Source organism: Ictalurus punctatus, chromosome 19 (assembly GCF_001660625.3).
Source record: "Ictalurus punctatus breed USDA103 chromosome 19, Coco_2.0, whole genome shotgun sequence".
Taxonomy (NCBI): Eukaryota; Metazoa; Chordata; class Actinopteri; order Siluriformes; family Ictaluridae; genus Ictalurus; species Ictalurus punctatus.
Window position 1 is genome coordinate 7,381,592 of NC_030434.2, and position 27,513 is coordinate 7,409,104.

At 39.3% G+C, this 27,513-nt stretch overlaps 1 protein-coding gene and 1 long non-coding RNA gene across 4 annotated transcripts; one reads left to right on the forward strand and one right to left on the reverse strand.

Annotated features, from left to right (window-relative positions):
- Nucleotides 1-4,261: 4,261 nt before the first annotated feature.
- Nucleotides 4,262-18,957, reverse strand: sobpb (sine oculis binding protein homolog (Drosophila) b). Of its 3 annotated transcripts, XM_017493693.3 has the most exons (8): nt 18,636-18,957; nt 16,306-16,441; nt 14,481-14,666; nt 14,226-14,377; nt 11,912-12,013; nt 8,627-10,466; nt 7,688-7,726; nt 4,262-5,052 (listed from the first exon to the last, which is right to left on the reverse strand). In XM_017493693.3, the coding sequence occupies exons 1-6, from the start codon at nt 18,726-18,728 to the stop codon at nt 8,634-8,636; spliced, it is 2,502 nt and encodes an 833-aa protein (XP_017349182.1). In that variant the 5' UTR covers nt 18,729-18,957; the 3' UTR covers nt 4,262-5,052; nt 7,688-7,726; nt 8,627-8,633. The 3 variants fall into 3 exon arrangements, with proteins under 3 accessions (XP_017349182.1, XP_017349181.1, XP_017349183.1); XM_017493692.3 differs by lacking the exon at nt 7,688-7,726 and having other exon boundaries at nt 18,636-18,955; XM_017493694.3 differs by lacking the exons at nt 7,688-7,726; nt 18,636-18,957 and adding an exon at nt 16,798-18,265.
- A 3,000-nt stretch (nt 18,958-21,957) lies between these two features.
- LOC108279514 (uncharacterized) lies at nt 21,958-27,081 on the forward strand. The gene is made up of 2 exons (XR_008398431.1): nt 21,958-22,085; nt 26,103-27,081. It is a non-coding gene; the product is annotated as an uncharacterized LOC108279514 (long non-coding RNA).
- The last annotated feature ends 432 nt before the right edge of the window (nt 27,082-27,513 follow it).

Here is a 27,513-nt window from a genome sequence, read left to right on the forward strand (position 1 = left end):
TGTTAGTGGCTACTGCTGGATGCCTTTGCGTCCTTTTCCAGTTTCTCAGTAACATGACAAGCTGTGATTTTTTAAAATTTGTCTTATAAACATGAAGCCAGAGAAAAAAATAATCGCTCGTGAGGGAACTACTGTTTATAGCTGTTATAATGTATTGGTATAAGGGGAATAAAACACTTTGGGTATTCTGTTACTGGAAAATAATCCACTTCTGGGTGGTGATGCCATCACCTGGCCAAGTGTAATGTTCTTATAACAGCACTCGCTGTTGTGTTTCTTACGTAAAATATGATCCAATGAGGAATCTTCACTTTGGTAACTAGCTAATATTTGTCTGAGAATTGAGACTTATTCAAAGATTCTTTGATAAAATGTTCACCCATTGCAACTTATGTAAACATGTGGAGAAAATGCTAGCAATCAAGTTGACATTTCAGTGAGAACAGTGGACATGTCAAAGTGGAATTCAACGTCGTTGCACCACCATGGATTCAATGTAAAACATTTTTTATTTGGACCATACAAGTTAGAGTTTGAATGTAATTTCCTAACATTTATACTGTAGATCACAAGATTCAGTCGTATCTACTGTACAGTAAAATGGGAGAACCCTGCTGTATTTGACTCACCACAAGGTAATGTCTGCAGTTCAGTTTTACTTAGCATGATTATAAATCCTTTCTCAGATGGACGTTTGTATAGAAAGGCCATTGTTTGCTGATGATGTAGGAGTGTGGTAGAGGTGACTTCAATTATGTTGTGTCTGAAAAAAAAAAACCCTCTGAATGTTACACCATGCTAAAATAATAAGAGCAATGTTGATATTATTATTATTATTATTATTATTATTATTATTATTATTATTATTATTCATAGTCGTAGGAGGAAGATGAGGATGAGAAGAATATTAGTAGTAGTAATAGTAGTACTAAATCATGGTACATTTTATCTGCCACCTTTACAATTTCACCCACATTTGTACAAATCCAAGTGTATTGTGTACAGAGTTTGTAATTTGTTATTATTATTAATAAATAATTATTATTATTACATTTTTACACATTTTTTGGATAGAGACAAGCTCTCTCTCCTCTCCTTTTTTTGGCCTGTGCTTCTTAACATTATTTCTATTTTATTGTATTTGCTATTTGTAAAAAGTTTTTTTTGTTGTTGTTGTTTTTATTATTTATTTATTTATTTATTTATTTATTTACCACAATTGTATTGCTCAGAATCAATAATCTACCTACCTACCTACCTACCTAAAAGGGTGTGATTAGGGAACAGACACTAAAGACTGAACATTTTCTAGAATAATGAACAGACTCGCCTGTTTAGTGTCCATTATATTTAAATATCGGTTTTTCATATCAGAAACATCCTAAATGGCTGAACCAGGAATTCTAGGATTTTTCGGTGTTTTCTTCAATACTCCCTGTAAGAACAAGAGGTAAATGTGTGAGTATAAACAAAAACAAAGACAAACTAGCTCAAAACTTGAACTAAGTTCAAGTGCATGTCCTTGTGTAAGGTGATAAATGATTAAAATGCTTCAAAATGTATGCTGCTCTACATACACTACCAGTTAAAAGTTTAGACAGACTCATTCTTTATTTTCCCCCCACATTTTAGAATAATAATAAAGTCAATAAAGTGGAGTAACACAAGTGGAACTATGGGAATTATGTTGCAAAAATAAATAAATCAAAATAATTTAGTACTTCAGAATCTTCAAAGTAGACACCCTTTTTGCCTAGAATTTCCAGGGAAATTCTTGAGGAATTTCCCTCAGATGCTTTTTAAACAGTATTAAAGGAGTTCCCACCTACGCTGGACTCTTACTGACTGCTTTTTGGAATATTTTGCTCCGAGTCATCCATTTAAAAAAATATTTTTTTGTAAATAAAATGTTAGTTTTCTAATGAAGGAAATGAATACGTTGTCACGATTATATTTTTGTCTACAACATCGATTTCAAACATTTAATCACACACCTTCAGATCAAAAGATTTTTAAGATCAAGAGAAACATTTCAGTCGAGTGTCTCCACACTTTTGACTGGTAGTGTATATAGATCAAATAATACATTGATTAACTCAATCTTGGTGGCTCTACATCAGCGTTCCCTGTGCAATTCTTCTTGCTCTAGGTGGCAGTGCAGGTTTACTTATCTAGCAGACACTGGTCTGTCCTTTTCTCTCCTCAGCGCTGGAGTCTGACACCACTATTGTAGCTGTTTAGTCATTAAACAGATGCATTACACCTGTTGTTTTCCCCCTGGCAGATCAACCACAGTATGAACTTAAATGATCTACGCTATTTTGAATATAATCATTTTCATCATGCAGGTGTGGTCTGCAGATATCACTTGAGTGATACACACTTGGTAGATTGTTTAACCTTTAGGAAGTTTGTGATGTTGATGCAGTTTGGGGTTTTTTTTGTAGCTGATGCAGAGACAATCATAGACATTACATAAATTATACAGATTGAGTAATTAGCCTTCTCTCCCCAAAATATGTTGCACTATTTTGTTAGTTGGGGAAAAGGATTTACGCAACAAATGCATTTACACCAAAAACATGCCAAATATCATTAACTGATTAATGTCAAGTGAACACACACACATACACACGCAAGTGCACGCGCACACACACACACAAAGACGTCTGACACATGAATTAAAGTAGAAGTATGACAATACGTTTAGAGATTTTGTATCTACAGAGGTTTTCATGCTCACATATTAACCATAGGTCCTCAAAGTAGAAACGTCTCCTCCCTGTTGCTGAACTCTACAGTAATTTAAGTACTCAAATACAACATAAAAATTCTTAGGACTGCTCAGATTTCACTCTAAGAGAGCATTTGGGACCAAGATTGGGAGTCAGATTACTCAGAAGGCTCCCTCAAAAGGCTCTTAGAGACCATAAAACTCATACTCACAACTACAAAGAGTAAAACCGGGAGCAGAGCAAACTCATTTTGGCCCAGTTTCTTCTTTGTAGGAAGGCACGTGTTTGTAAATCACCCTCCCAGGTTGGTAGTTAATGTGATAGGGGAGAGATGTATGACCACCATCAGGAGAAAATTCTGAAGAAAAAAGTGATCTAATTTGCTCTGAGGTAATTTTCCTTGTTCATATCATATTACTTGGGGGGAATATATATATGTATATATGTATACATACATACATACATATATATATATATATATATATATATATATATATATATATATATATATATATATATATATATATATATATGTGTGTGTGTGTGTGTGTGTGTGTGTGTGTGTGTGTGTGTGTGTGTATGTGTGTGTACGGTAAACTGCAGTGAAAAAAGAGTTTAATTGCCAACTCTGTAGGAGTTTAATTGCCAACTCTGTGTGTTGCCAAGAACTATCTTTTATTTATAAATTTTTTTTAAATGTATTTTACCAACTGCTTATATTACAATCCATTTTTGAGCACTAGTGGAGTAAAAGGCATTTTTAATAATGAAACTTAAATAGAGTTAAATACGCTATTATTATTATTATTATTATTATTATAATTATTATTATTGTTATATTTCTTGTACTTACAGGGTCCAGTATTATGTCTTTGAAAATCTAAAACAATGATATGCCGTGACTAACGTAATGTTATTTATGTCAAACTCCAATTAAACAATTGTATGGTTCAAATGACATGCTTTTTCCCCACTGAATTATTTGATCCACATCCATATGTTTCTTCCTGAATGGCAGAATTTCCATCCATCCATCCAATTTCCGTATCACTTATCCTACATAGTCACAAGGGAGCCTGGAGCCTATCCTAGGGAACTCGGGGTATGAGGTTGGGGACACCCTGGACAGGGTGCCAACCCATAGCAGGGCACAATCACACACACATGCATTCACACACTACGGACAATTTGGGAATGCCAATCAGCCTACAACGCATGTCTTTGGACCGGGGAGGGAGGAAATCGGAGTACCCGGAGGAAACCCCTGAAGCACGGGGTGAAAATGCGAGCTCCACGAACACAGGGCAGAAGTGGGATTCGAACCCCCAACCCCGGAGGTGCGAGGCAAACGTACATATTACTAAGCACTGTGCAAACGTGCTAACCACTAAACAGCTGCATATAGTGAACAAGTATTCTTTTGACTTTCTGGCAACATAAGAAGACATTATTTAAATTTTTGCATTGTCAAAATGCTAAAATTAAAAAAGAAAAAAAAAGAAAGACAAAAATGACCCAAAAGAGTATGCTTAGTACAATGTACAAGTAAACATTTTATTCAAATAAAACAAATTCTATACTCAAAATGAACATGGCAGATTAATGAAAGTGGCACGTGTCCATTAATAGAGTGCAGTCTGTAAATGCTTGAACTTTTTTTTTTTTTTTGGCTCTGTACTGCAGCACATTGGCTATAAAATGAAACAATGATTATGATGTAAAAGTGTAGAATGTCAGCTTTACATGTCAGACAGGGAAGATATCCAGCACCCGGTGATGTCTATAGGGTCATAGGCAAAGGGCTGTGGTTGCTTTATGATTGATCTAATGTAGGTGTAAATAATCTTAAATTAAAGCCGACCTTCTACATAATAAACTTAGAATCATTGTGCAATTACGTGTGGACTCCATACACTGTATATAAATGCGCATGTATGTGAAGGCAGGTTGAACATAAACGTTACACATTGGTAAATAGGAACAGCTTCTGTAGACAATAGGCCAAAAACAAACATACAGCTGAAATGTCTATATGGAACACACACACCACTGATCCTCTCTTCTGTATACACCACCACTGGAGGGGAAATGGCTGTCAGCAAGCCTGTGCTGAGAATTCATACCTTAGGCCGCAGGTATGAAGATATCCCATAGCAGTGGTCGGCACAAACATCTGGATGCATCAGTAATTTATCAGTCAGTAAAGTTCTCATTCAACTCGTCTCAGTTTCCCTGTTCAGTTCCAGCACCAAGGGAAAGGCCTGCATTCTGTATCTGACTTCTGATACACAAAAAGGAAGTTCATTCCACGAATGATCTGAAACAGTGCAGAGAGAAACAGAGATCAGTATTATCTTGGGTATCTAGTCCATACAGGATTTTGACAACTTTGCAAGGCCAAAAATGCTTGCTTTTACTGCTGCTTTTTTGTTGTTGTTGTTTTTTTAATGGAAAACGGCTTAAATTAGCGAAATTGCAGTTGCGCGAAATTGTTTCGCGCGGTCTTTCACAGTGATATTTCTTGGTAAATGAGAGCTTTTTGCTGTACTCATGTCCAACGCACTTGAATCGAAGAGTGCTTTTTTCTGAATGTGATGACATCACATGACGCGCCTTGGCCCAAATCTGTGGAAAATCAACGTTAATTTTTTTCAAAATTGTCAGCTCCTGCGAATATTGTGGTGTTTACTTGATTTTGTGGTACAGTAATTTCTGCAATCGCAAAATCGCACAATCTTAGTCGACAGGATCGTGTCTGAATTTGGGGTTAAGCAGAATGAACATTCTCTGTATATCCCAGTATGTCAGGTTAATGACAGGACTTGGTGCAAAACAGCTCTCAGAAGCATGGGATCAGAAAGACAAATTCTTAGTACATTGAAATATATATAATTCTCCTGGTTTTAATTGCAAGTTCGGGGACTGCAAAGTGGAACGTTACGTTATGGCAACATGGAAAAATAATACGCCACTATCAATTCCAGTTGACATTATTCCCAGTATATTGGTCAGGCCTACTGCAGAGGTTATTAAAGTATAAAGTAGCAGTGTTGGAAGCATATGCTCTAAGAATGATTTTGAAGGGTAATGTTGCAAACACACAGGCCTTATGGTTTGCTAAAAAAAACAGGATAACAACACCACACCAATGACTGAGGAATGGAACATAAACACAGGCATAAATCATAAATATATTACATTCATATACTTTATGCATGTTAATTAACATATAGTGCAAAAGCTGAACGTAACATTAATAGTCTCTCTCTCTCTCACACACGTTTCTTCTATCTTTGTGAGGACCTTCCATAATTAGCGTAATTGTCTGTTTTTTTTTTTCTCTCGTTTTTTAAGCTGTAAATACACAGTATTTGACACAGTCCTATCATTGTGAGGACTTTCTGGGTCTTACATAGGGCTACATATATGTACACAAACACTTCAGAAATCAGAACTGGGAAAGTTTATTGCCTTTATAAGGTCATTATATCAAAAGACTTATACCCACCTACTGACCCAAACACACACACACACACACACACACACACACACACACACACACACACACACACACACATACACACACACACACACCGTGAGGAATGATTACTGTAGCAAATTAATGCTACACCTAACTCTAAGCTTGATCTTAATCTTACTTAACAGATGGAAATATTTGTACTCTTATTTGAGCAAAAATACAAGTTTTGTGAGGACCTGGTGATTGTGAGAACATCTGACACGATCCTATCATTGTGGGGACTTCTGGTCCTTTTTGGTCCCCACAAAGGGCTAAATACATGTACACACACTATACCACACACTATACAACCTCCTTATTTCTGCAGTAACCTAAGAGCACTTTTCACAGGAAAACCCTCCAACAGCAACATCTGGAGCCACACACACACACACACACACACACACACACACACACACACACACACACACACACAGACACACACACTTTCACTAACTCTCTTTTTTGTCTTTTTTTCACTCACACATACACTTTAGTAGACAAGCTTGTGTCAGGGATTTTCAGTTGTGCCTTTCATTTCACTTGTTTTTTTCTCTTCTGCTGAAACTTTAGAGCTATTAAAAGGACTGTTTAACTGTTCTGCGTCATTATGTGGGACAAGCACATGCACTATGTAGTTTTACTTAGTAGTGTGTGTGCGTGTGTGTGTGTGTGTGTGTGTGTGTGTGTGTGTGTGTGTGTGTGTGTGAGAGAGAGAGAGAGAGAGAGAGAGAGAGAGAGAGAATAAGAGAGCATGACTAACAGGGATAGATTAAATATAAATCATGAAATCATTGTGGACACTTCCATGAGCTCGACTTCACAGAAACTTTCTTAACCATTACCAGTCTTGCCAAATTCTACAATACTGCAGAAAGACAGCACATTCCTTTAATTGATTTTCATTTATTCCAACCCCTTTCTTCAGCAGTAAATCTCAAGTCAAAGGGTCTCAAGTCAAAACCTGTGCTGCAATGGCATCTTCAATTCAACTAAATTCAATTTGATTTGTATGGCACTTTTAACAATCGACATTGTCTCAAAGCAGATTTACAGATATATATAAACATGGTATACAGATTTTAAAAGTGCGAATTTATCCCAATTGAACAAGCTGGTGGCGACGGTGTTGAGGGAAAAACTCCCTAAGATGTTAAGAGGAAGAAACCTTGAGAGGAACCAGACTCAGAAGGAAACCCGTCCTCATCTGGGTACCTCCTCTTGATTTCATTTCAGAGTTCATTCCTGTGTAGTCATTAATTAGTCAGGTGTATTAGCCCTGAAACATTGGCACATGTAGGCTACATTAAGTCAATATTGGATTTGAATAATATATTTTGAAATGTCTATTCTCAGTCTCTGTACTAAGAGAGCAAACATCTTTTGCATATGTCTGTGTATGCAATGTTCATGCCGAATGTAAAATATTTACCGTCACTGTTCTCTCCATCTACACAAGGCTTGCCTTCGACTATAAATGGAACAAAACAAAATCACAATCCTCGATCACAATCTCACGTTACAATGTATATATCCGTAATGTCTTCCTTCTATAAAGAAATGTGTCCATAATTTTACTTCAGCAATTACAAAAGAATGAAATCTTTGGAAACACAGGCAAAAATAATGCAGGGCAACAACTGCGTATTATCCTGTAGTGTTAGCATCCTTGTGTTTACGTCCTTGAGTTAGCTTTTTTCTGTTTACAGTCGCTCAACGTTTAGTATTATTAGAACTATTAGAACGCTTATTAGAACTAATATTGGCGCTAATATTGATACAGACAAGTAACATAATTCCTATGGTTTTAGCTTATCCATTAAAGCTTTTATTACCTTTTTAGGTAATGCATATGTGGTTTACTAGGCACTTAGCAGTTAGAGTGGGGATGTAAGGTGTAATTACCTCACTAACATAATGTATTAATTGCAAGTAGTTAACAGTGTAGCATTCAGGAGCACATGCTGATATTTCATGAGATGTGGTAGACGGTAATGTTTTGCGTCTTAGTGCTGAAAGTCATAGACATGCTTCCGTCATTTTTCTCCACATTGGAAAACTTATGAGAAAATTTACCCTTAGAACCATTATGAACCAAGATTAAAAGGTTAGTTAGATTTCTTACTGTAATGCCTCGTGATTCTGTAATGTTACATTCCCAAGCCCTATCGGCCATTGTGGTTGGTGTAAAAAATTATTTATAATAAACGAGTTGGTGAACACATATTTGTCCCCTCAAAAACACACCTACATACCTGATTTTCCTTACAGTAGACCTGACTGCAGAGTTAACACCACATTGAGCTTGAGCCTTAACAGTGTGTCTGTATATAGTGTGTGTATTTGTGCAGTTGTGCATGTGTGTGAATACCTGTGCTTCATTTGTTCTGGTCTCTGATCCTCAGGCATCTCCGCTTCAAAGCCGGCTCTATTTCAGTATGCACGCCACTTTGCTCGAAAGCGGGCGAATGCATGTGTGAGCTCTTGTCCCAGCTATGTGTAACCATGTGAGAAAGTGTGTGCGCAGTTGTCAGAGTGATGGTGTGTGCATTTTTTTCTCGTAATTTCGGCGGGATGGATCGTGCATAAGCGTGCTCGTCAGCTGCGGGAGCATCACTGTCTACAACTCCCCCCCTGCTCTCCTCTGATTGGTCTGTTTGGCAGTCTGTTTGCTCTGCTGGACGGGAACAGTTTAAGCCAGGTTCATGCCCTCCTGAGACATTCTCTTTCACATCCTCAGATTCAGGAAGTGGGGATGAATTTTGGCCAGAGCTTGTTCTTTGTTCTGGGTCGGACTGAACTGTAGCTACACATGTTGAGGAGTAAACGGAGTGAACTGAGTTGGAAGTGGCAACCGTACTGTTCAATATGATAGATGCTGTGGGAGTAACTACGGATGTTGTGTTGAGTGCTTGCTGTAGAATGATTGAAGCACGTGCATTTGGCAAGTCCACTGGGGAAGATGCATTTTCAGGGGCTAAACTCGATGTGTGCTTTAAAGTGCCTGTGTGAGATTTAGCGGACATGTGTTGTGCAATCGGATCATCTTCATCTCCATTCCTGCCCCATCTACACTCTCCTTCAACCTCCGCCTGTTTATTGAGGTCGAACTCTGTTTCACCTTCCTGCTTCACTCTGCACATTGCTCTCTGTATCACCTGTCGCTCCCTAACTTCTTGTCTATGATCTTCTGGCAAGGGAGGAGTAGGACTGACTTGTGGATGAGCAGATAAGATTGGGAAAGTGTGTGACGAGAAAGCAGGAGAATACGGGTCTGGAGATGGGGACTGCTCTGTCTTTACTTTGTGCTCAACTAAGACGCCAACGGGAATCCCCTGATCTTCTGACATCCACTCTTTAGGTACATCTTCAGGGGTGACTGAAGCTGCACCTCGTCCTGTCTTGTCTTTCTCCTTGTGGTTACGAATAACCCCAGCATGTCCCAAAGCCCCAGAGTTCATTGGTATTGGTATGGGAATTGGCACAGGAACAGGGAGAGGAATTATAATTGGATATGGCACCAGGACAGTCGGTTGTGGACATGGCAGACCCAGAGTTGGCATGAGTGATGGAAAGGGGTGAGGGTAGGTGGGTGCACAGGGCATCATCGATGCCAGATAAGGGTGTAAGAGCTGTGGTGGAGGAACTGGGCGAATCGAGGGTGTGTGCACCTGCGGAGATGTGTGTGAGGGTCTCTGGTGTGGGCTGGAGCCTGGGTTTCTGGGCTGTGCATGGATAGGTGCCCGGTTAAAGGATGGGGGCTTCTGTATCACCCATGGTTGCTCTACAACCACATGCGGTGGAGGAGTAGACGGCATTGGAATGCCAGTCTGGAGCTGAGAAGAAGCAGAGCTCTCTCTTTCCTTCTGCTGAGCCAAGACAGATGCTCTAACTGAGGATGATGATGAAGAGGAAGATGACACAGGTGTCGAAACTTTGGGGGACACTGTTTCTTTTCTGTCTCCCTCCAGAGAAGGGTTGTTCCATGATTCTGGTGTCAGCAGAGTCTCACTCTCTCCGGCTGGACGATTCTCGTTTTCTGATTGGCTCGGACTAGAGCCAGATGTCGTAAGTGCAGCCCGGGCCTCTCGGTAGAAAATGTCCATTTTATACTGGTTAAGGCACTTGGTACTGCAGAACTGCAGTCTGTCATCACCTGCACCTAAGTCTAGGTACTTGGTGTGACGCACGTGTTTGCACCAATCACATACCTGAAGAGTTCAGAAGAGAAGTGTTAACACTTTTATTTTTTTATAATTTCATTGTGTAAATGAAAAATACTTAAAATACATCTATATAATAAAAAAAAACAGTAGAAAATGAACAAACTTTAATTCAATGTTATAGTTGTGGTGTTTCATGCCAAGAAAATTTGTCTCCTAGCTTTAAGGGTGCTTAAATCATCACATTATAATGATAATTGCATAACATTTTATGACACTTTTTAATCACATTATACTATCCAAATATTGTATTTAAAAAAAAACAACAACAACCAACAAGTAAAACTCAATTCCAATAGTGTGGACGAGGATGTCTCCGCTGACAACAAGTATAGACCTTCTTGAATTGAATGGCTCAAATACCCTTAAAATATATATTTCAAACAGGAAGAAAGCTATTGGAGAAAAACTATTTCAGACATTTGACCTTGTTGTGACCTTGACCCTGTCAATTCCAAAATGTATTCAGTTCATCTGCTGGTCACATAATGACAATTATTACAATGATAAATCTTGGACAGATGGTTGGACAGACAACCTAAAAATGCCTCTACCATCTAGTGGCAGAGGTATATAAACATAAACACTTCACTTATGCTAGTTTTGCATTTACAATTTCGCAATTTTTCAAACTGACAGAGATTCTGTATGGCATACATCCATCCATCCATCTTCCATACCGCTTATTGTACACAGGGTCACAGGGAGCCTGGAGCCTATACCAGGGAACTCGGGGCACAAGGCGGGGGACACCCTGGATAGCGTGACAACCCATCACAGGGCACAACTGCACACACACTCAAACACTATGGACAATTTAGAGACACGAATCAGAATGCAATGCAAATCTTTAGACTGGGGAAGGAAACAAGAGTTGTAAGATTTACAGAATTAAGCGATTTATTTACTTAAGCTTTATGCCCACCTCTTTTGAACAGACTAGTGTTTAAGTCAGGAATGCCAATGCTTCCCAAAATGACAGCAATTACAAGGCAGTGCCAACATTTTGCAATGTTGATGATGCATGTTAAAAATGACAGTCCATCCATCCATCCATCTTCTATACCACTTATCCTTTTCAGGGTCACAGGGAACCTGGAGCCTATCCCAGGGAGTATCGGGCACAAGGCAGGGTGCCAATCCATCACAGGGCACAATCACACACACACTCACACACACACTATGGACACTTTAGACATGCCAGTCAGCCTACCATGCATGTATTTGGACTTGGGGAGGAAACCGGAGTACCCGGAGGAAACCCCCGCAGCACGGGGAGAACATGCAAACTCCGCACACACACGGTGGGAATCAAGCCCCCGACCCTGGAGGTGTGAGGCGAACGTGCTAACCATTAAGCCACTGTGCGCCCTAAAAATGACTGTATAATTGGTATATTATAACAAGGAACCACAATGCTTATGAGCACTTACTCGTGTGTTGCTGTTCATCTTAAGCATGAGCTGAGGAGTTGTTTCCTCCGTTTGACCAGGAGGAGGAGAAGACTGATCACCATGCCGATTTTCATTTTGAGCCTTAAAAAAAAGAAAAAAAGAAAAAAAGTAAAGCATCAACTCATGCGCTGCATTTAAATAACGGTTATGATTAAAGTTGGAATAGGTGATGGTGTGTGGATGCAGAGCTCTTGAATTTTAATATTCTTGGTGAAAACCAGCTCTCTGGGTAGATGTGTGGATGGTGACTACCCACTGTGTGTTACTGTTACTGTGAGTGTGTGTAGTGACTGCTCCAGATTGCAGTAAGCTGATCCTGTGTTGACTGTACCCGGTGCTCTCCCCGTCTCGCTGGTGTATGGAGTGTGAAACCTGATGCTGTTGCGGTAAAGTATGTGCTGCAAGAGGACACCACTCTCCCCATGGCAGCCCTTACTCCTTCCTCTCAAACAGGCTCTGACTTGATTTTCCATCTCTCTCTCTCTCGCTCTCTCTCTCTCTCTCTCTCTCTCTCTCACTCACTCTCTCTAGCTTAGTGCTACTATTCTTTTCTGACTTCTTTTTGCAGCTTGCTTTGTTGTGGAAATTTATCTTATAGAATAAACAGGCGAGAAGTGATATCTATCCGGAACATACTGAATCATGAGTCCTGTTTTTAAATTTTTTTTTTATCACTGACATTGCATGTATGCCAAAGTGAGTGTCATATTTAAGACAGCTCTGCAGCTTATTAGGCATTGTCTTTTTATACAAGTCAGTAGATTTGGATTAAATGCGAATTTGCGTGTATACGCCCATCATATGTGTGTGTCTGAGCATTTGTCAGGTTGGGTTCAACCATTCTAGACTACTGCAACAAGATAAACTGATGTCCCTGTATTAAATGACTCACCGAAGGTGACCTTATATTCAGAAAGGATTAAGAAGCTGCCCTAGACAGCATGCATGTTTGTGCTGGATGACCATGACCGTCATCGAGTAGTCCTGGCAGTCTCATCCACGAATGTTAAGCAGCTGTTAACGGCACTGAAGACTGTCTGTCAGCAGACTCGGAATACACATGGGTCGCATCTTGTTTTCATTTTTCCACTCATAAAAAAATGTTGCACTGAAAGCATTCGGATTTATAACCCTAGTGTGAAAAGGTTTAAAAATGTTTTTTTGTTGTTGTTGTTGACAACAGTCATATTATTATTTATTAAACCAAACCATTTTGGACAATGTATTCAGTTTCATGAATAATCATGCCGTATGTGGCCGTGGGGTGCTGTTTGAACTGCCTCTAATCCAGGTCTATATCACAAGTCCAGATAACATTCGGGATTTACACCACCTCAGAACCAGATTTAACAATAGTCTTTTTTGAATCTGTTTTGGCGCAGCTCTCCAGGGCTGATCAGTTCCAGTATTGGACTGTTATACAAAAAGACACAGGGCCAGTTCTGCTTTGTGAATCCAAAGCAGATGCAGCACTCCATTTGTTGTCTGGTGCTTGATCAGATTACTCAAATCTATTCTGGTAAAAATGTTTATATGAGCCTTGCTCATTCTTACCACATCATTATGCTGATAATTAACAGAAAGCGGTTGTAAAAATATAAGCAGGTCAACGTTTGTAATGTGTGTGGAATTTTTTCAGTGCTCTGATGCAGTCATTAAAGTGTAACAAGCCACGTTTTTGAATTTTAGGCTCACATCTAAACACACACACACACACACGCACACTTTCTTTAAGATTGTTGCTTCTCTGAGATCATGACACGAATGACTTTCAATGTGCACACCATACACACCTTTGGATGTTTGCCGATCAAGGTTTTTGCAGACTTTCTTTAAAAGTGCTGTGTAATGAGGATTTTATTGTGTGTGTGTGTGTATGTGTGTATCCCATGGTTGTTTGGGATGTGATGTCACACCACATATAAAAAGGAGGGTCACGTGTATGCTCCGGCTCTCTCTTGGTGTCATGCTCAAGTTCAAGTGCTAGGACAAAACATAAAGCATCCAAACCTTTTTGGATTATATGGTAAGAGCCCATCTTTAAATTTTGCTCTGTCTGTGTACCAAAACACAGAGAATTTATTATTTTTTTTTTTAAAAAAGCTGCAGATTGAATCAAGGGCTAAAAAACAGAAACAGTTTTTTATTTTTTCCCCTGTCCAGTACTATTAAGTGTCAGCATAAATGATAATGCCTCATGGATAAATTTCCTCATCAAGATTATGTCAGGTGGCTACTGATCCAGCTTCAAAATGCTCTTGCTGATTCAAACCCTTGACAGACAGATACTTACCTTATTGCGTTTAAAGTAGGCTCGCCGGCACATGGCAAAACATTTCTCGCTGCAGAAGCTCTTGAGTTCAGAGCCCATGACAAGAGAGTAGCGTTTAAGCCCCTCCTTCTGACACCATACACACACAATCTGAACATTCTGCTGCTCATCCACTGAGAGAGATAGAGAGAGAGAGATCGGTGGATTACAAATCCATGCATGTGGCAGTATACATATTTACATCGTGATGCATTTTTGTGTAACATGTGACCACACCTGCAGATGGTTTGATCAGCGGCACCACGACATGGGTGCCGTGCAGCTCCTTCACGTGTGGGGAGAATGAGGATGATGAAGGAGAGAGGGGAAAGCCAGTAGATTCTTTCACTCCGTTTTTAGCCGACGCAGAGGAGCCAGATGTCAGCTTACTCTCCATTACAGTAGGCTTTGGTTCTGAATTCTCTAGGGGTACATAAAATAATAATCATTTCCATGTGATTTTTTTTTTTAAATTGTGAGCTGACAACCCAGCTAGTTAATTTAGCGTGTTTAATTGTACTTATATAGACAAAATTAGGTCTCACTCAATGTTTGGAAAGAAGACCTTAAGAATACTGCAGGAAGTAGCAATGGCATTGGATAAATGATATTAATCGGTTTTGTTAATCTAGTAGATGTACTCGTGACTCTATATTATCCCTAGGTGTGAGTGTGGGTGTGAATGTGTGAATGTGTGTGTGTGTGTGTGTGTGTGTGTGTGTGTGTGTGTGTGTGTGTGTGTGTGTGTGTGTGTGTGTGTGTGTGTGTGTGTGTGTGTGTGTGTGTGTGTGTGTGTGTGTGTGTGTGTGTGTGTGTGTGTGTGTGTGTGTGTGTGTGTGTGTGTGGTGTTCTGCGATGGAATGGTGTCCCTTCTAGATGTATTCCTGCCCCTTACTCAGTGTTCTTGGCATAGGCTACGGATCCACCGGGACCCTGACCAGGATCAGTTGGTTACTGAAGATGAACTAATGAATTAAATGTTTTGGTTTTGAATGAAACTTATTTTGAAAAAAGACAACGTAAAGGGGGGAAAAATTTAGTTTATTAAGTATCATAAAATGCTAATCCAGCACTGGAAAATCTAAAGTTTTATGACGGTGAACATCAAAACACTGCAAAAAATAAAGATAAAAGTTACTAAAACTATTTCTAGAAATTTCAACAAAGTTTCCTTATTCTGAACTCCCAAGTGGTGCAACAGAAAAGTGTTCGCCCTATTGTCTGACGATGCCACAGCGATTCGTGGCCAGGAGCCCAAAAGTCTGACCATGGCATACACTCTCAGAAGCACTAGCCAATCATCGCCATCTATAAGCTCATGCATGCAGAAGTGGGTGGACAGCGCTTTCCTTTCAAATGTCTTACGCCACTCCATGACACGACATGAGCAGCAGTTCAAAAAGATGTACTTCTTCCAAGATACGTGAAGCCACATCTTTTTGAACTGCTGCTCATGTTGTGTCATGGAGTGGTCCAACACAGCCTCCTCCCTCCTGGGTTAGTAGGTGTTGTACGATAGCGGAGTCGGACCATGAATGAGGGGTGGGAAAAATTGGGGGGTTTTCTTAGCTACAGTCAATACAATGGACCAATTTGAAAAAAGTGTCCATCTTTATATACAGTATATAGATTACAGATTCGCCAATACATACATATAAAATATTGTGTGTTCTTAATGAAGAACAGTTTTCATCCTGTATACCAGTATCTGCACCAATACAGTATTTGGGACATTTAAATAACTCCAATACTATACCATTCCAATATACTATACTATACTATACTTAACATAACTCCAATATACAATAGTTTTGATGCAAAGTGATACAAAATACTAAATGGCTTCTTTAAATGTCCACCGTTTGTAAAGAATTTAACTGAAACCTTCGTTGGTAGTCTTTGTAGCCAATGGGAATATTCTTGTATACCGAGTAAAGACATGTACTTTTCAGCCTTGATTTTGGCTTTAGAAATGCTCAGAGCAAATGCCAGACCATCACAGTGCTCATTTCAGAGGGTTTAAAGTCTCGATATACTTACAGAGATGTGTGTGAGCTCTCACCTTTAAGCACAGATACTTGGTGGCGTCTTGCTCTGCCGTTGTGACTCCTGATGTCAGCGGCCTCCGAGTCTTGCAGGTCAACTTTATCATATCCGTACCAGCCCAGCAATTCATTCATCGTGCTCTCAGCAAAGCTCTGTCTCACACACACACATACACACACACAATTGGTAATTGGTCATCTCTGACCATTGTATGGAGATTTAGTGAAACGTATACGCGATATCATGCTCCATTTGTGGCTCACAAAATTTGACTGAAAAACGATGCAGCCGCAAGGAAAAAAAAAAAAGTTCTGAATCGGTCTTTGTTATTTTATTCTAAATGGTCTGACATAAAATCTGGCTAAACACTCAAGAGACCTCTCGCTCCCTCACTCGCTCTCTCTGTTTGAGATTACAGAGGTGGGTAATTTGATTCATAGTTAGTTGAAATCCGAGGAGGACACAGAACACCACAGCTGGGTTTGTGGGCTTCCCAGAAATCCCCCACCTTCTTTGCCTCATGTCCCCTACTCCTCCAGTTCTCCTTCTCATCTTCTCCATTTTCCCTTAAGGATCCAATTCCATCCCTTTTCCCCCTCTTCCTTCCTTTCCACTCCTCTGGTTGCTTTTAAAGCTCTCACTTCACTCATCTCTCCCTGAGCGCTCACAACCAAAACAAACAGTCGCAGGAGAACACTGGTTCACTCTCTGCTCGCTCGCTCTCTTTCTTCTCTCTCGCTCTCTGTGTTACCTGACTCTTCAGCCCTTCTCGTGTTTCACTCTTTCTCTCAAAAACAGCCCGTATGCATGAGAACAGGGGGATTCTTGCAGAATGGCATATCCGTTACGTCCACTACTCCGTCACTCAATCCGCAAACAGGCCTGCCCATAAAACTGCAACTGTATGTTTGTGTGTGTGTCTGTGTGTGTTTATAGAAGCTGGGCAGGGATCTTATTTTTCACCATTTTCTTGAGCTTAAACTGATAAATCGCGTGCACTGGGTGTGCAATCGGAACATTTTGGAGCCTGATTACATCAAAAAACCACATCAGTTTCTATTCCCCCTGAGATCACACCAAATCCATGCGTATTGTTTGACTGTTTTCTCATTACTATGAGGTCTTTTTTCCCCTCCAGTTCTTGCAGTGTTGCTCTTATTTCTTCTGTGCAGCTCAGACAAACATCTGCTTAGTGAGAATGAGCGAGAGAGCGGGCAAGCCCCGTCCCAAAATCCAAAGCAGTTGTGGCCAAAGGCAACAAAACCTACAGTGACCCCCGCTTGAGCCCCGGCTGCGCTTACATCAGGATCGTGTATGGTTTCACGTGTTTGGATTAAAATTAGTTAACTCGCAACCCTACACCCGCCGGCTCCATGGATATCATGTGCGGTGATCCAAAATCACTCACACAAAGAGACCTGCGCCCGGTTTCCTCCCACACAGACATGAAAACCGCTCAAGTCTCTCACGCAGATATTTCTCTGTACAATTTGCAACCAGGGGAAGTCACACACACACACATTAGTCCCTTGGGAAGCTTAAACAACGATACACAGCAAAATCCTCAAGACATACAGAAGTGCATCTGTGCAGGACTTACAAAATGACAAATAACATCACGGGGATTGTAGTGCAAAACATTATTCAATGCCTAATAATGCACCACTTCAATATAGCACCGATTTCCAGCTTGAAAATACATATAAGGTGTTACACCTGAATATAACACAGCAGATACTGACAGTATCAAATCACCTCTTACAGCATTTACTTGTATCCAGATTATTCAGCAGGTGCTTATTACTGTTGTTGTTTTCTTTTAAACGTGTGCCTGAATGTGCATTATTTACAGAGTATAGAATAACGGTGAGCTTTTGCAGCACACAAACACTATATATAATTTATATTTAAATAAAATTTAATTAAAAAGTTACACAGTAAAATCACAGTATAAAAAAAAAAAAAAAAAAAAAAAGAATTAGACACCTAGTAGTGTTAAAGGAACCTGCTTTTTCATATCATACATGGTAAGCCAGGCGAACATTCATGTACATGATATACAACGTGTCACTTCATTCTCTACTCTGTCTAGGCGAATGCCAACCGCTGGCGCACATCTGGCAAACTGCTGCGCATCACTCCACATATAGGCTGCACATTACTGCAGAGTGATTAACACTGTCCTCATACTGAATCTCCTGAATGACACACCTCAACACAAACTTTAGCTAACTCGACGTTAGGAGACTGTGTGGGAGAAGAAAATGCTGCCCCAGGCACCAATCTGGAAACCGCGCGTCATGAAGGCGTCCCAGAACCCTAAAGGAGACGCAGACACACTCGTACCTTCATCTCTTGGCTGACCTCTCTCTTGACGGGATGAGCGGGCTTCCTGCTGCGCTTGCTTTCCGGAGGTCTTCCTTTTTCCATCTTTGGCATCGTTTATGAAGGCGAGAAAGAAGGCGAAAAAGACGCGGCTGCTCGAGAGCAATAACAGTGTGGCAGAGTTATGCGCGCTCACGCGGCACAGAACGCGCAACACGGAAAAATGCGCGCACGCGACATGGGAGGCGGGGCTTACGTTATGTAACCCAACACCTGGAACTCATTCAGCTCCTGCACCCTTCCTCTCTCCAGTTCCCGTAGATGAATTTCGATCCGACTCCAAGGCCGAGTGATTTATTTGTGCCTGAGTGACTCTTCAAACTAAGTGTATTTTTGTGACCACCTGCTCTCATTTGCTTACCTGAAACATACACTACATGGCCAAAAGTTTGTGGACACCTGACCTTCTCACTCATGTGTGTTCCTTCGCCAAACTGTTCCTCACAAATTTGGAAGCACAGAACTTTCTAGAATCTCTTCGTAGGTTGTAGCGTTACAGTTTCCCTTTACGGGAACTAAGAGGCCCAAACACTGTTCCCGCATGACAACGAACCTGTGCACAAAGTGAGCTCCATGAAGACATGGTGTGTGAAGGTTAGTCTGGAAGAACTCGACTGTCCTGCACAGAGTCCTCACCTCAACCCCACTGAACATCTTTGGGATGAACTGGAACACCGACTGCACCCCAGACCTCCTCAGTACCTGATCTCACTAATACTCTTGTAGCTGAATGATCACAAATCCCCACAGTCACGCTCCAAAATCTAGTGGAAAGCCTTCCCAGAAGAGTGGAGCTTATTATAACAGCAAATGAGTAATAAATCTTGAATGAGATGTTCAACAAGGACATATGGGTGTGATGGTCAAGTATCCACATACTTTTGTCCATATCGTGTGTCATACTGCAGTGCATGCACATGATGTAGGCTAGTAGTGTAAAGATACATAAGTCAGGAAATTTACAGTCCAGGAAGCTCACTTACACGCTTTCTCTCGGCGTGCAAACCTTGGTGTTTTGAACAATCCACAGACAGAGCAGCATGTCCTGTTTCAAAGGTGCAGTAGCTCAAATTTCAGACCCCTCTGTAGCTCTGAGGATGATATCCGATCTCAGATGGCTTCGAATCAATGCATGGGAGAAAGTGAATAAAAGTAGGCTGTTAATTAGGATGTGTAAATTCTGTGAAATTTGAATATGTCATTTGTGCAGGGTTTGAGGGTTTGAATTTTCAGGTTAACACAAATTTAAATCCATTAAAAAAAAAAAAAAAAAAAAAAAAAACGGTGTTGGTGGGGGGTTGGGGGGGGTCCATGATGGCTATTTGGTAGACTGCAAATTGTGTGTAAAAGGGTGACTGGGGCATTCATGATATCATGATATGTGCTGCTCAGATATAACATAATGTGAAAGAGGGATAATTATGATATTGTAAGTAAGATTATGCCAAACTTGAATAATTTCTAAACTATGGATATCACTCAACTTGTAAAGCACGGTGAATTACTGCCCCCCCAAAAATTTTACAATCAGGCCAGGGAACATAAATGAGTAGTTTGGGTGCGGACCTTCCTGACATTAAAACATGGTGTCGTTAGATTTTCAGTAACATCCTCATACTATGCCACCTTTTGTGTAACTGCACAAGGACAATGACCACAGGTCAGATTGAATCTTAAAGTAAAAGTAAAATAATATTTCAATTGAAATGTTCCTTAATTGTTCATTTGATAATCAATGGTTGCTAATTTCTAAAAAAAACAAAAACAAAAACAACAACAACAAAAAAAGAAATGGTTCGGGTTCTAGATAAAAACTTCCCTCAGAGGCACAACTGAGGGAGCTTGAAGATATACAGAAGATATAAAGCTGAAATTGCAGCTTCTCATGGCATTTCAGTGATATTAAAAAATCAGCAAGCATTCAGCATGGTGGCCCAGCGGGTAGTGTTGCCACCTCAGGGTCCTCGGTTTGATCATGAGCTCAGGCCACTGACTCTGCAAAATTCCTGTGTAGATTCTCCCTGTGTCCTTATGGGTTTACCAGTAGGTGGACTGGCTAAGACAAACTGCTCCTAGTTGTGAATGAGTGTGTGGATGTGCGTGCATCCAGGGTGTATCCCCACCTCATACCCAGTGTTCCAGGGATAGGCTCAGGATAATATTATATATTTTTTTAATGTTTTGTTTGCTGAAGTTAACTTTATTTTCCCAAATGTCTGGATAAATTGTTAAATTGTTGTGGTGTGTCTTTAACCTACTGGTGGGGGAAAAACAAAACAAAAAAACCCCCCAAAAACTATAGCATTCAGAAATTATACCATAACGTCTCTGTGATCAGAAATGATATTATACATTTACAATTCATCTACATTTTTTTAAAAAACATCTTTGTAAAATAAGATTAACACTCAAGTTTAATTCATGGACGTGTGGCTGGAAGAACAGTTGCTACACGCTGCCATCTTGTGGCTGCATCCTGAATAGACACGGACTCGTGTAAAGGCTGTATTATTTATATGAATTTCCACACTCTCACAAGCAAAGGTAACAAACTGTACTTTTTCTTGTCGCTGTGGTGGTACCTTTACTGTGTATCTTATACCTTTGAGGGTGCATGTGGTGTACTGTACCTTTAATAAGCTTTTACATTTTTTTTTTTTAAAGGTACATTAATGGTCAACAAGATGTACCTTAAAAATGTAAAGGCATAAAGATATATACTAAAGGTACAAAAGATGTACCCTTTAATGGTACCACCTTAGTGACAAGGGAAAGTGCAGTTTAGTACCTTTATTTCTGAGAGTGCAGGAAACTGTGGCTCTCATTTAATAGTAAGCATGGCATAGTAGGCTAATTTTTCATGATCTTTCATCTAAAAAGACGCTTTATTACATTTGGATCCTTTAACCTTTTATCTTTAATCCTGTACCGGAGTTTTGTTGTTGTTGTTGTTGTTGTTGTTGTTGTTGTTGTTGTTGTTGTTTCTTTTTGGTCAGCATGATAAATTGTGCTAAGAAGGAAATATTTCACCATTTCATAAGCTACCAAACTGAGAGAAAATGAATTACATTTTCATAATGAGTAATTTTACCATAAAATGACAAGCACTGTAGAGTTTAATTAGAGCAGACTAATTCCAATGGCTCTAGGCTATAAATCAGTCCATAGGACACTACATAGGGAATGTTACTGCATACCTAATCTAGTGCACCTGTGTAGGGAGGGAGGCACTGTTTGGGACTGAGCCCATTCCACGTCATTGCTTCTGTGAGGTTATAAAAATCGCACAATTTTGCTCAGAGTCACTTTGGAAGTACGTTTGAAGAGAGTGAACTTCTTCATCACATGATGGCTCACATTACAGCGGTGCATCTTGGGCTCCTCTTTTTTCTGACCTGTTTAACAACACAGGTATGGATTATTATTATTATTATTATTATTATTATTATTATTATTATTATGATGATGTTGGTATGTTAGTGCAGTTACAATGGAGATTATGACAGCAGGTGTTTATATATTTATAAAAGTGATGAGAATAAATTAAGTGATAATGAGAATAGTTAGAACTTAACTGAATCAATATACATTAGTAAATTTACTACAACACATACTGGAGATGACAAGGGGAAATGTTAGTTAAATATTCTTTAACAAGCCAGCTTATTCAACGACAACAACAACAACAACAACAACAACAACAAAAACGCTAGGCTCTATCGTTTGTTAACGTCAAAGAATACCCAGAATACTGAGGACATATCTTAGACCTCCATTTCTGCCCGTCAAGAAGGCATGCAAGTGATTTAGGGTTTGGGGGAAAATTCATTGTTAGATGTCACTACATTTTGTCTAATGTACTCTTCCTTTAAAACATTATTAAATAAATAATTCACTTCCCCATATCCGTGTCCCAGATGGAGATCAGGTGTCCCCAAAGCCGGCATAGAAACTTGATGCTCCTCTTATCCATTCTCTCTGTTTTTTTGCACAAATGTAGACTGCTTGTTGCACTGCTGTGTCATTTTGGGTACCTGATGATACACACACACACACACACACACACACACACGTTCACACGAATTTTACAGCATGTCACTAAGTAGACTCTTTATTATGTTATCTTTTTAAAACTAGAAATGCCTAAAAGTTGGCACACAAATAATCTCTTCATTCAGAAGGTGCTTTTAAAACGCCACCACTGAAGCAACGCCACGTTCTTCCAAAGATTTGCTGTTCTTTTTATTTTATGATAGTAACTGATGAAGAATATAATACACAGTATATGCAATCATACTGTGGGCCAGAGCTGCACTGCACAATTACATTAACAACTGAAACGATTCTGGAAAAGCTGCATTTGAGAAACAAAACAAATCAAAAATACTTTTCAAACATACACTGACAAGTGACATTGTAAATGATACGACATTAGCCCGAAACACAACAGAACCAAAACTGATTTTCAAAAGCACTGTAATGTAAGTCAGTGGCATCAGTTTACTGAAAAGTTAAGTGTGGGAAGGTTTGACAAGAAATCTGACCCTGTAGTTCTCATTCAAGACCATGCATCCGCATAATTGCACTATGTGACCAAAAGTATGTGGACACCTGACCATATGTGGATCTTCCCCAAACTGTTACCACAAAGTTGGAAGCACACAATTGTATAGAATGTCTTTCTATGCTGTAGCATTACAATTTCCCTTCATTGGAAATAAGGGACCCAAACCTGAAGAGATGGTTTGCTGAGATTGAAGTAGAAGAACTCGATTGTCCTGCACAGAACCCTAACCTCAACCCCACTGAACACCTTTGGGATGAACTGGAGCACCGACCTCCTCACCCAACACCAGTACCTGATCTCACTAACACTCTTGTAGCTGAATGATCACAAATCCCCACAGTCACACTCCAAAATCTAGTGGAAAGCCTTCACAGAAGAGTGGAGATTATTGTAACAGTGAAGGAGGAATAAATCTAGTGAGGGATGTTCAACAAGCAGGTGAAATGGTCAAGTGTCCATATACTTTTGGCCATATAGTGTATCATAATGTAGTCCTGCACATGATGTAGGCTAGCAGTGTAAAGATACATAAGTCATAGTAGTTACAGTCCTGGAAGTTCACTTGCACTCTTTTTCTCTGAGTGCAAAGCATGGTGTTGGAACAATCCACAGACCGAGCAGCATATGTCCTGTTTCAAAGGTGCGATAGCTCAAATCTAAGACACCTCCACAGCTTTAAGGATGATGTCTGATCTCATTTCTGGAAAGGGATGTTCAACAAGCATAGGTGTGATAGTCAGGTGTCCACAAACCCTTGGCCATATACTGTAGTGCATCTAAAATGGTCTAAAAATAAATCAATATCTGTGCTGGATGATCATAGCAAAATGAAAGTAACAGATTTATAGTTATAATTGTTGGAATGGGAGGTAGCCGAGTAGTCTTCGAGGATTATTTATCTCTATCCTGATGCTGACTAGAACAATCTACTGGCAAAAACAAAAAGCTCAGTGGAAATGTTCAATCTAACTTTCATTTGCAGTAAGCTTAGCATGATCTCAGTGCAAGCAACTGTGGGAAAAAAATGGATTTTAAATTTGATGTTGATTATATTCTATGGACGAGATTATTGCTGTTATTAATATTCTTCAAGTGAGTAATAAGGCATGATGAGGTGAGATGTTATAGGAAAACAATAAAAAAAAAAGTGGTGATGTGAAGCAGCCTGGTGCAAACTGGAATAAAAGCACATACTGAAATGATTTATTACCTCTTATACCACACCACTTAGCCAGTGCTAACAAATTCTACTGATTATTTAATTTTCTGTCATAAAAATTGTGTAAGTTGTTACTATAGAAATTACCATAAACTTGCAGCATGAACTACTATCAAAGCTGAAATGAATGAACACCTTCAGACCAGATTTGAGAATTCAATAGCATGGTGGTAAAAAAAAAAAAAAAGTGGGAAAAAAAGATATCATTAGGTAAGGAGTGAAGCACGACTAGCTGTGCTGTCAATGGAAAAGAATCCACAATGGGGAGGTGTGGTATGAAAAGCAGAGGACTGTTACCACCCAGCTATAAACAGTGTTTCCCTTACCAGCCTCGCCTTTTTCTCATTCTTGAAGATAATAATCCAAAAAAAAAAACCCTCAGCTTGTCATATTATCTGAAGACATGCTGTCCTGAAAACATTCCCGTCATGTAAAACTGAGAATAATTAGGATGAACGCAGTGACATAAATTATAAAAAGTTAAGTACTTATAAAAAAAAAAAAAAATTTAAATTACAGCAGGCACAACTGTCAGAAGAATGATGTTATAGAAAATTAATCAACACCTTCTGACCTTTCAGATTTGAGAATATAAAAATTCCGTGGTATAATTAGTACAACGTGAAACCTGACGAGTTAGCTTTACTCAAATTAATTAGGGAAACGCATTGCCTTAAACCATTTAAGTTTAAACATTGATTGCTTTAAGTAGAGCTCACATATAAAGATCTGAGTTTATTCATGTATTCTTTGTTGCTCCACAAAGTTAAGTTTGAGGAACGAATTAAGTCTGTTTAGGAGCGGTCTTTCAAAAATGTCACAGGGCTGTATAACAGAGCCTCTATCTGCCCTCTTCCACATACTGTACACAAGATCAAATTTAAGAATTTAAGAATTTAAATAATAACAAGAAATTCAATTCCAAGGCCATGTAAGATTTTGCTATGCAACAAAGCTGTGTGCTGCTTAACCGATGATGATGATGATGATGATGATGATGATGATGAAGTGGCTTTGGCTAGATGGCTGACTAACTCCACTAGAGACACTTCACAAAAGTAGTTTATTTTACATGAGGCTTCATGCTTGTACTTAAAACAATATTTGGTTTTGTCTCCAGTCAAGTCAAGAATCTTGTCATTTGTGCATATGAGGCATAGATGTTCCTGACACTACAGAACTACAGTACATCTGTTATTTATTTTACTAGCAATGTACTCTTTCTAATTGTTGTAATATTACCAAATTACTATTAGGAAATAAACAAACTATTGTCCATCCTTGTGGTCAAATCATAATTTTTGCTTGTGTAATAAGTTCTCTGGTGGTCCAGAGGCTAGGGATCCATGGCACGGGTTCAGTTCCTGGGCTGAATTACTTTGGGTTGCACTCAGTGCCAGTCCCAAGCCCAGATAAAATGGGAGGATTGCGTTAGGAAGGGTATCCTGCGTAAAACCTGTCCCAAATCAAATCTAAGCAGGCCCTGCCATAGCGCTGGGAATAACGCTAGGAAGAAGAAGATTTTTGCTTGTGTAACATCTGTGTTAATTGCATAACACTTTCCACATCCACACTGCACCTCTTAAAACTTTTCATTTCCATAAGCAAAATTGTACAAATCATGACTTTTTTCACTCCATAGGTGGTGTCTCAGGCCACAACGTCTCCAAACATAACTGCAACAAACCAGACAGTTAGCAATGTCAACAGCACTATGGCAACAACCCGCACGACAACCACTTTGGCTGGCGCTGCCTACCAGCTGCAATCCAGCGTCGTCTTTGTGCTGATATCTGGAACCATCTCAACCATGCTAATCCGCCATCGCTGCTGAGCCACATCTGTAGCTGGTCATCATTCTCCATCTTCCACCTGAGTGTTGCTGATAAATGAACATAGATGCCCCTGTGATATTCCAGTAATTTCACAAAAACCCCACTGAGAGCAGACACACTCATTACATTTACTATGTCTTCACAGACCCCTGAAGAGCAGCAGAAAATTGTTTGTACTGGAGGAGTGAAAGTGATCATCCTTTTCTTTTACTGAAATAATTGATGTGTGCAGTAGTGTTTTATATACTGCATTCAAAATTCTACCAAAATTTGGATATATATTGAGAGAGAAACCTGTATTCATTTTGTTTTCTTAATTTTTAAAGCAAGGCTGTATTATATCAATATCTTAACAGAAGCCTACAAATGTTTTTATTTTTCATTGCTCGATCTCCCCCCCGGTGTGTGAAATCATACGGTTGATATCTAATAGAATTACTAATACAACGTGCCCAATTTGCATCAGTAATAATCACAAACACCATGAAGCAACAAAAGAATGGAAGGATGGAAAATAGTTGTTATAGAGCTTTCTGCTGGAAAAGAATATAAATGCAATATTTCTGTAGATTTATCTCAGGTTACCACCATGGCTGGATTGGATGTTTGTTTAGAGCTGATACACGAGGTGTTTGGTGTCATCTATATCATGATGCCAACAGGAATGCTGGTGTATAGCCATGGAAAGGGACTGAGAATGTCGTGTTAGATTTTATTTTGTATAACTCACTATATGCTTCAATAAGAAAAAGAATCGTACAATAAATGAACTTATATGAGAACTTCTGAGGACTAGTAATTTATTTAGGCTTCATCTAGAGTTTTAAAAAAAAGGTTCAAAATGCTAAATGCATGTCAAATAACTTACAGATTTTTTTTTAACCCATTTGCAATCCTATTAACATGCTTTCCCTTGTATTCACTTGTTCAAATTTAATTATGAACACACCATTACTACATTATTAAATATAACCTAATGATTAATATAAGTTTGATATAACTATAGTTTCATAGAGTGTGCTGGTTTTAGGCATATTTTTAACAGTAATTTTTTTTTTTTTTTTTGCTATGTTGCCTTCAACGTTCCATTTTTTGTGTGCAAAAGAATCTTTTAAACATCAACCGATAGACGTGTATAGGAAGGGAAGTGTGTGTATGGGGTGTGTCAGCCGATAAATGGACAGAGGATATTCCATGACAAACCTGAATCTGCTGAAT

Bases quoted from the DNA above. Each gene is read 5' to 3' on its own strand.
- sobpb (XM_017493693.3), bottom strand. From the start codon at position 18,728: ATGCCAAAGATGGAAAAAGGAAGACCTCCGGAAAGCAAGCGCAGCAGG. The intron at 14,667-16,305 runs GTGAGAGCTCAC...ATGTACCCCTAG, and splicing joins CCAAGTATCTGTGCTTAAAG to AGAATTCAGAACCAAAGCCT. The intron at 12,014-14,225 runs GTAAGTATCTGT...CTTTTTTTTAAG, and splicing joins CCTACTTTAAACGCAATAAG to GCTCAAAATGAAAATCGGCA.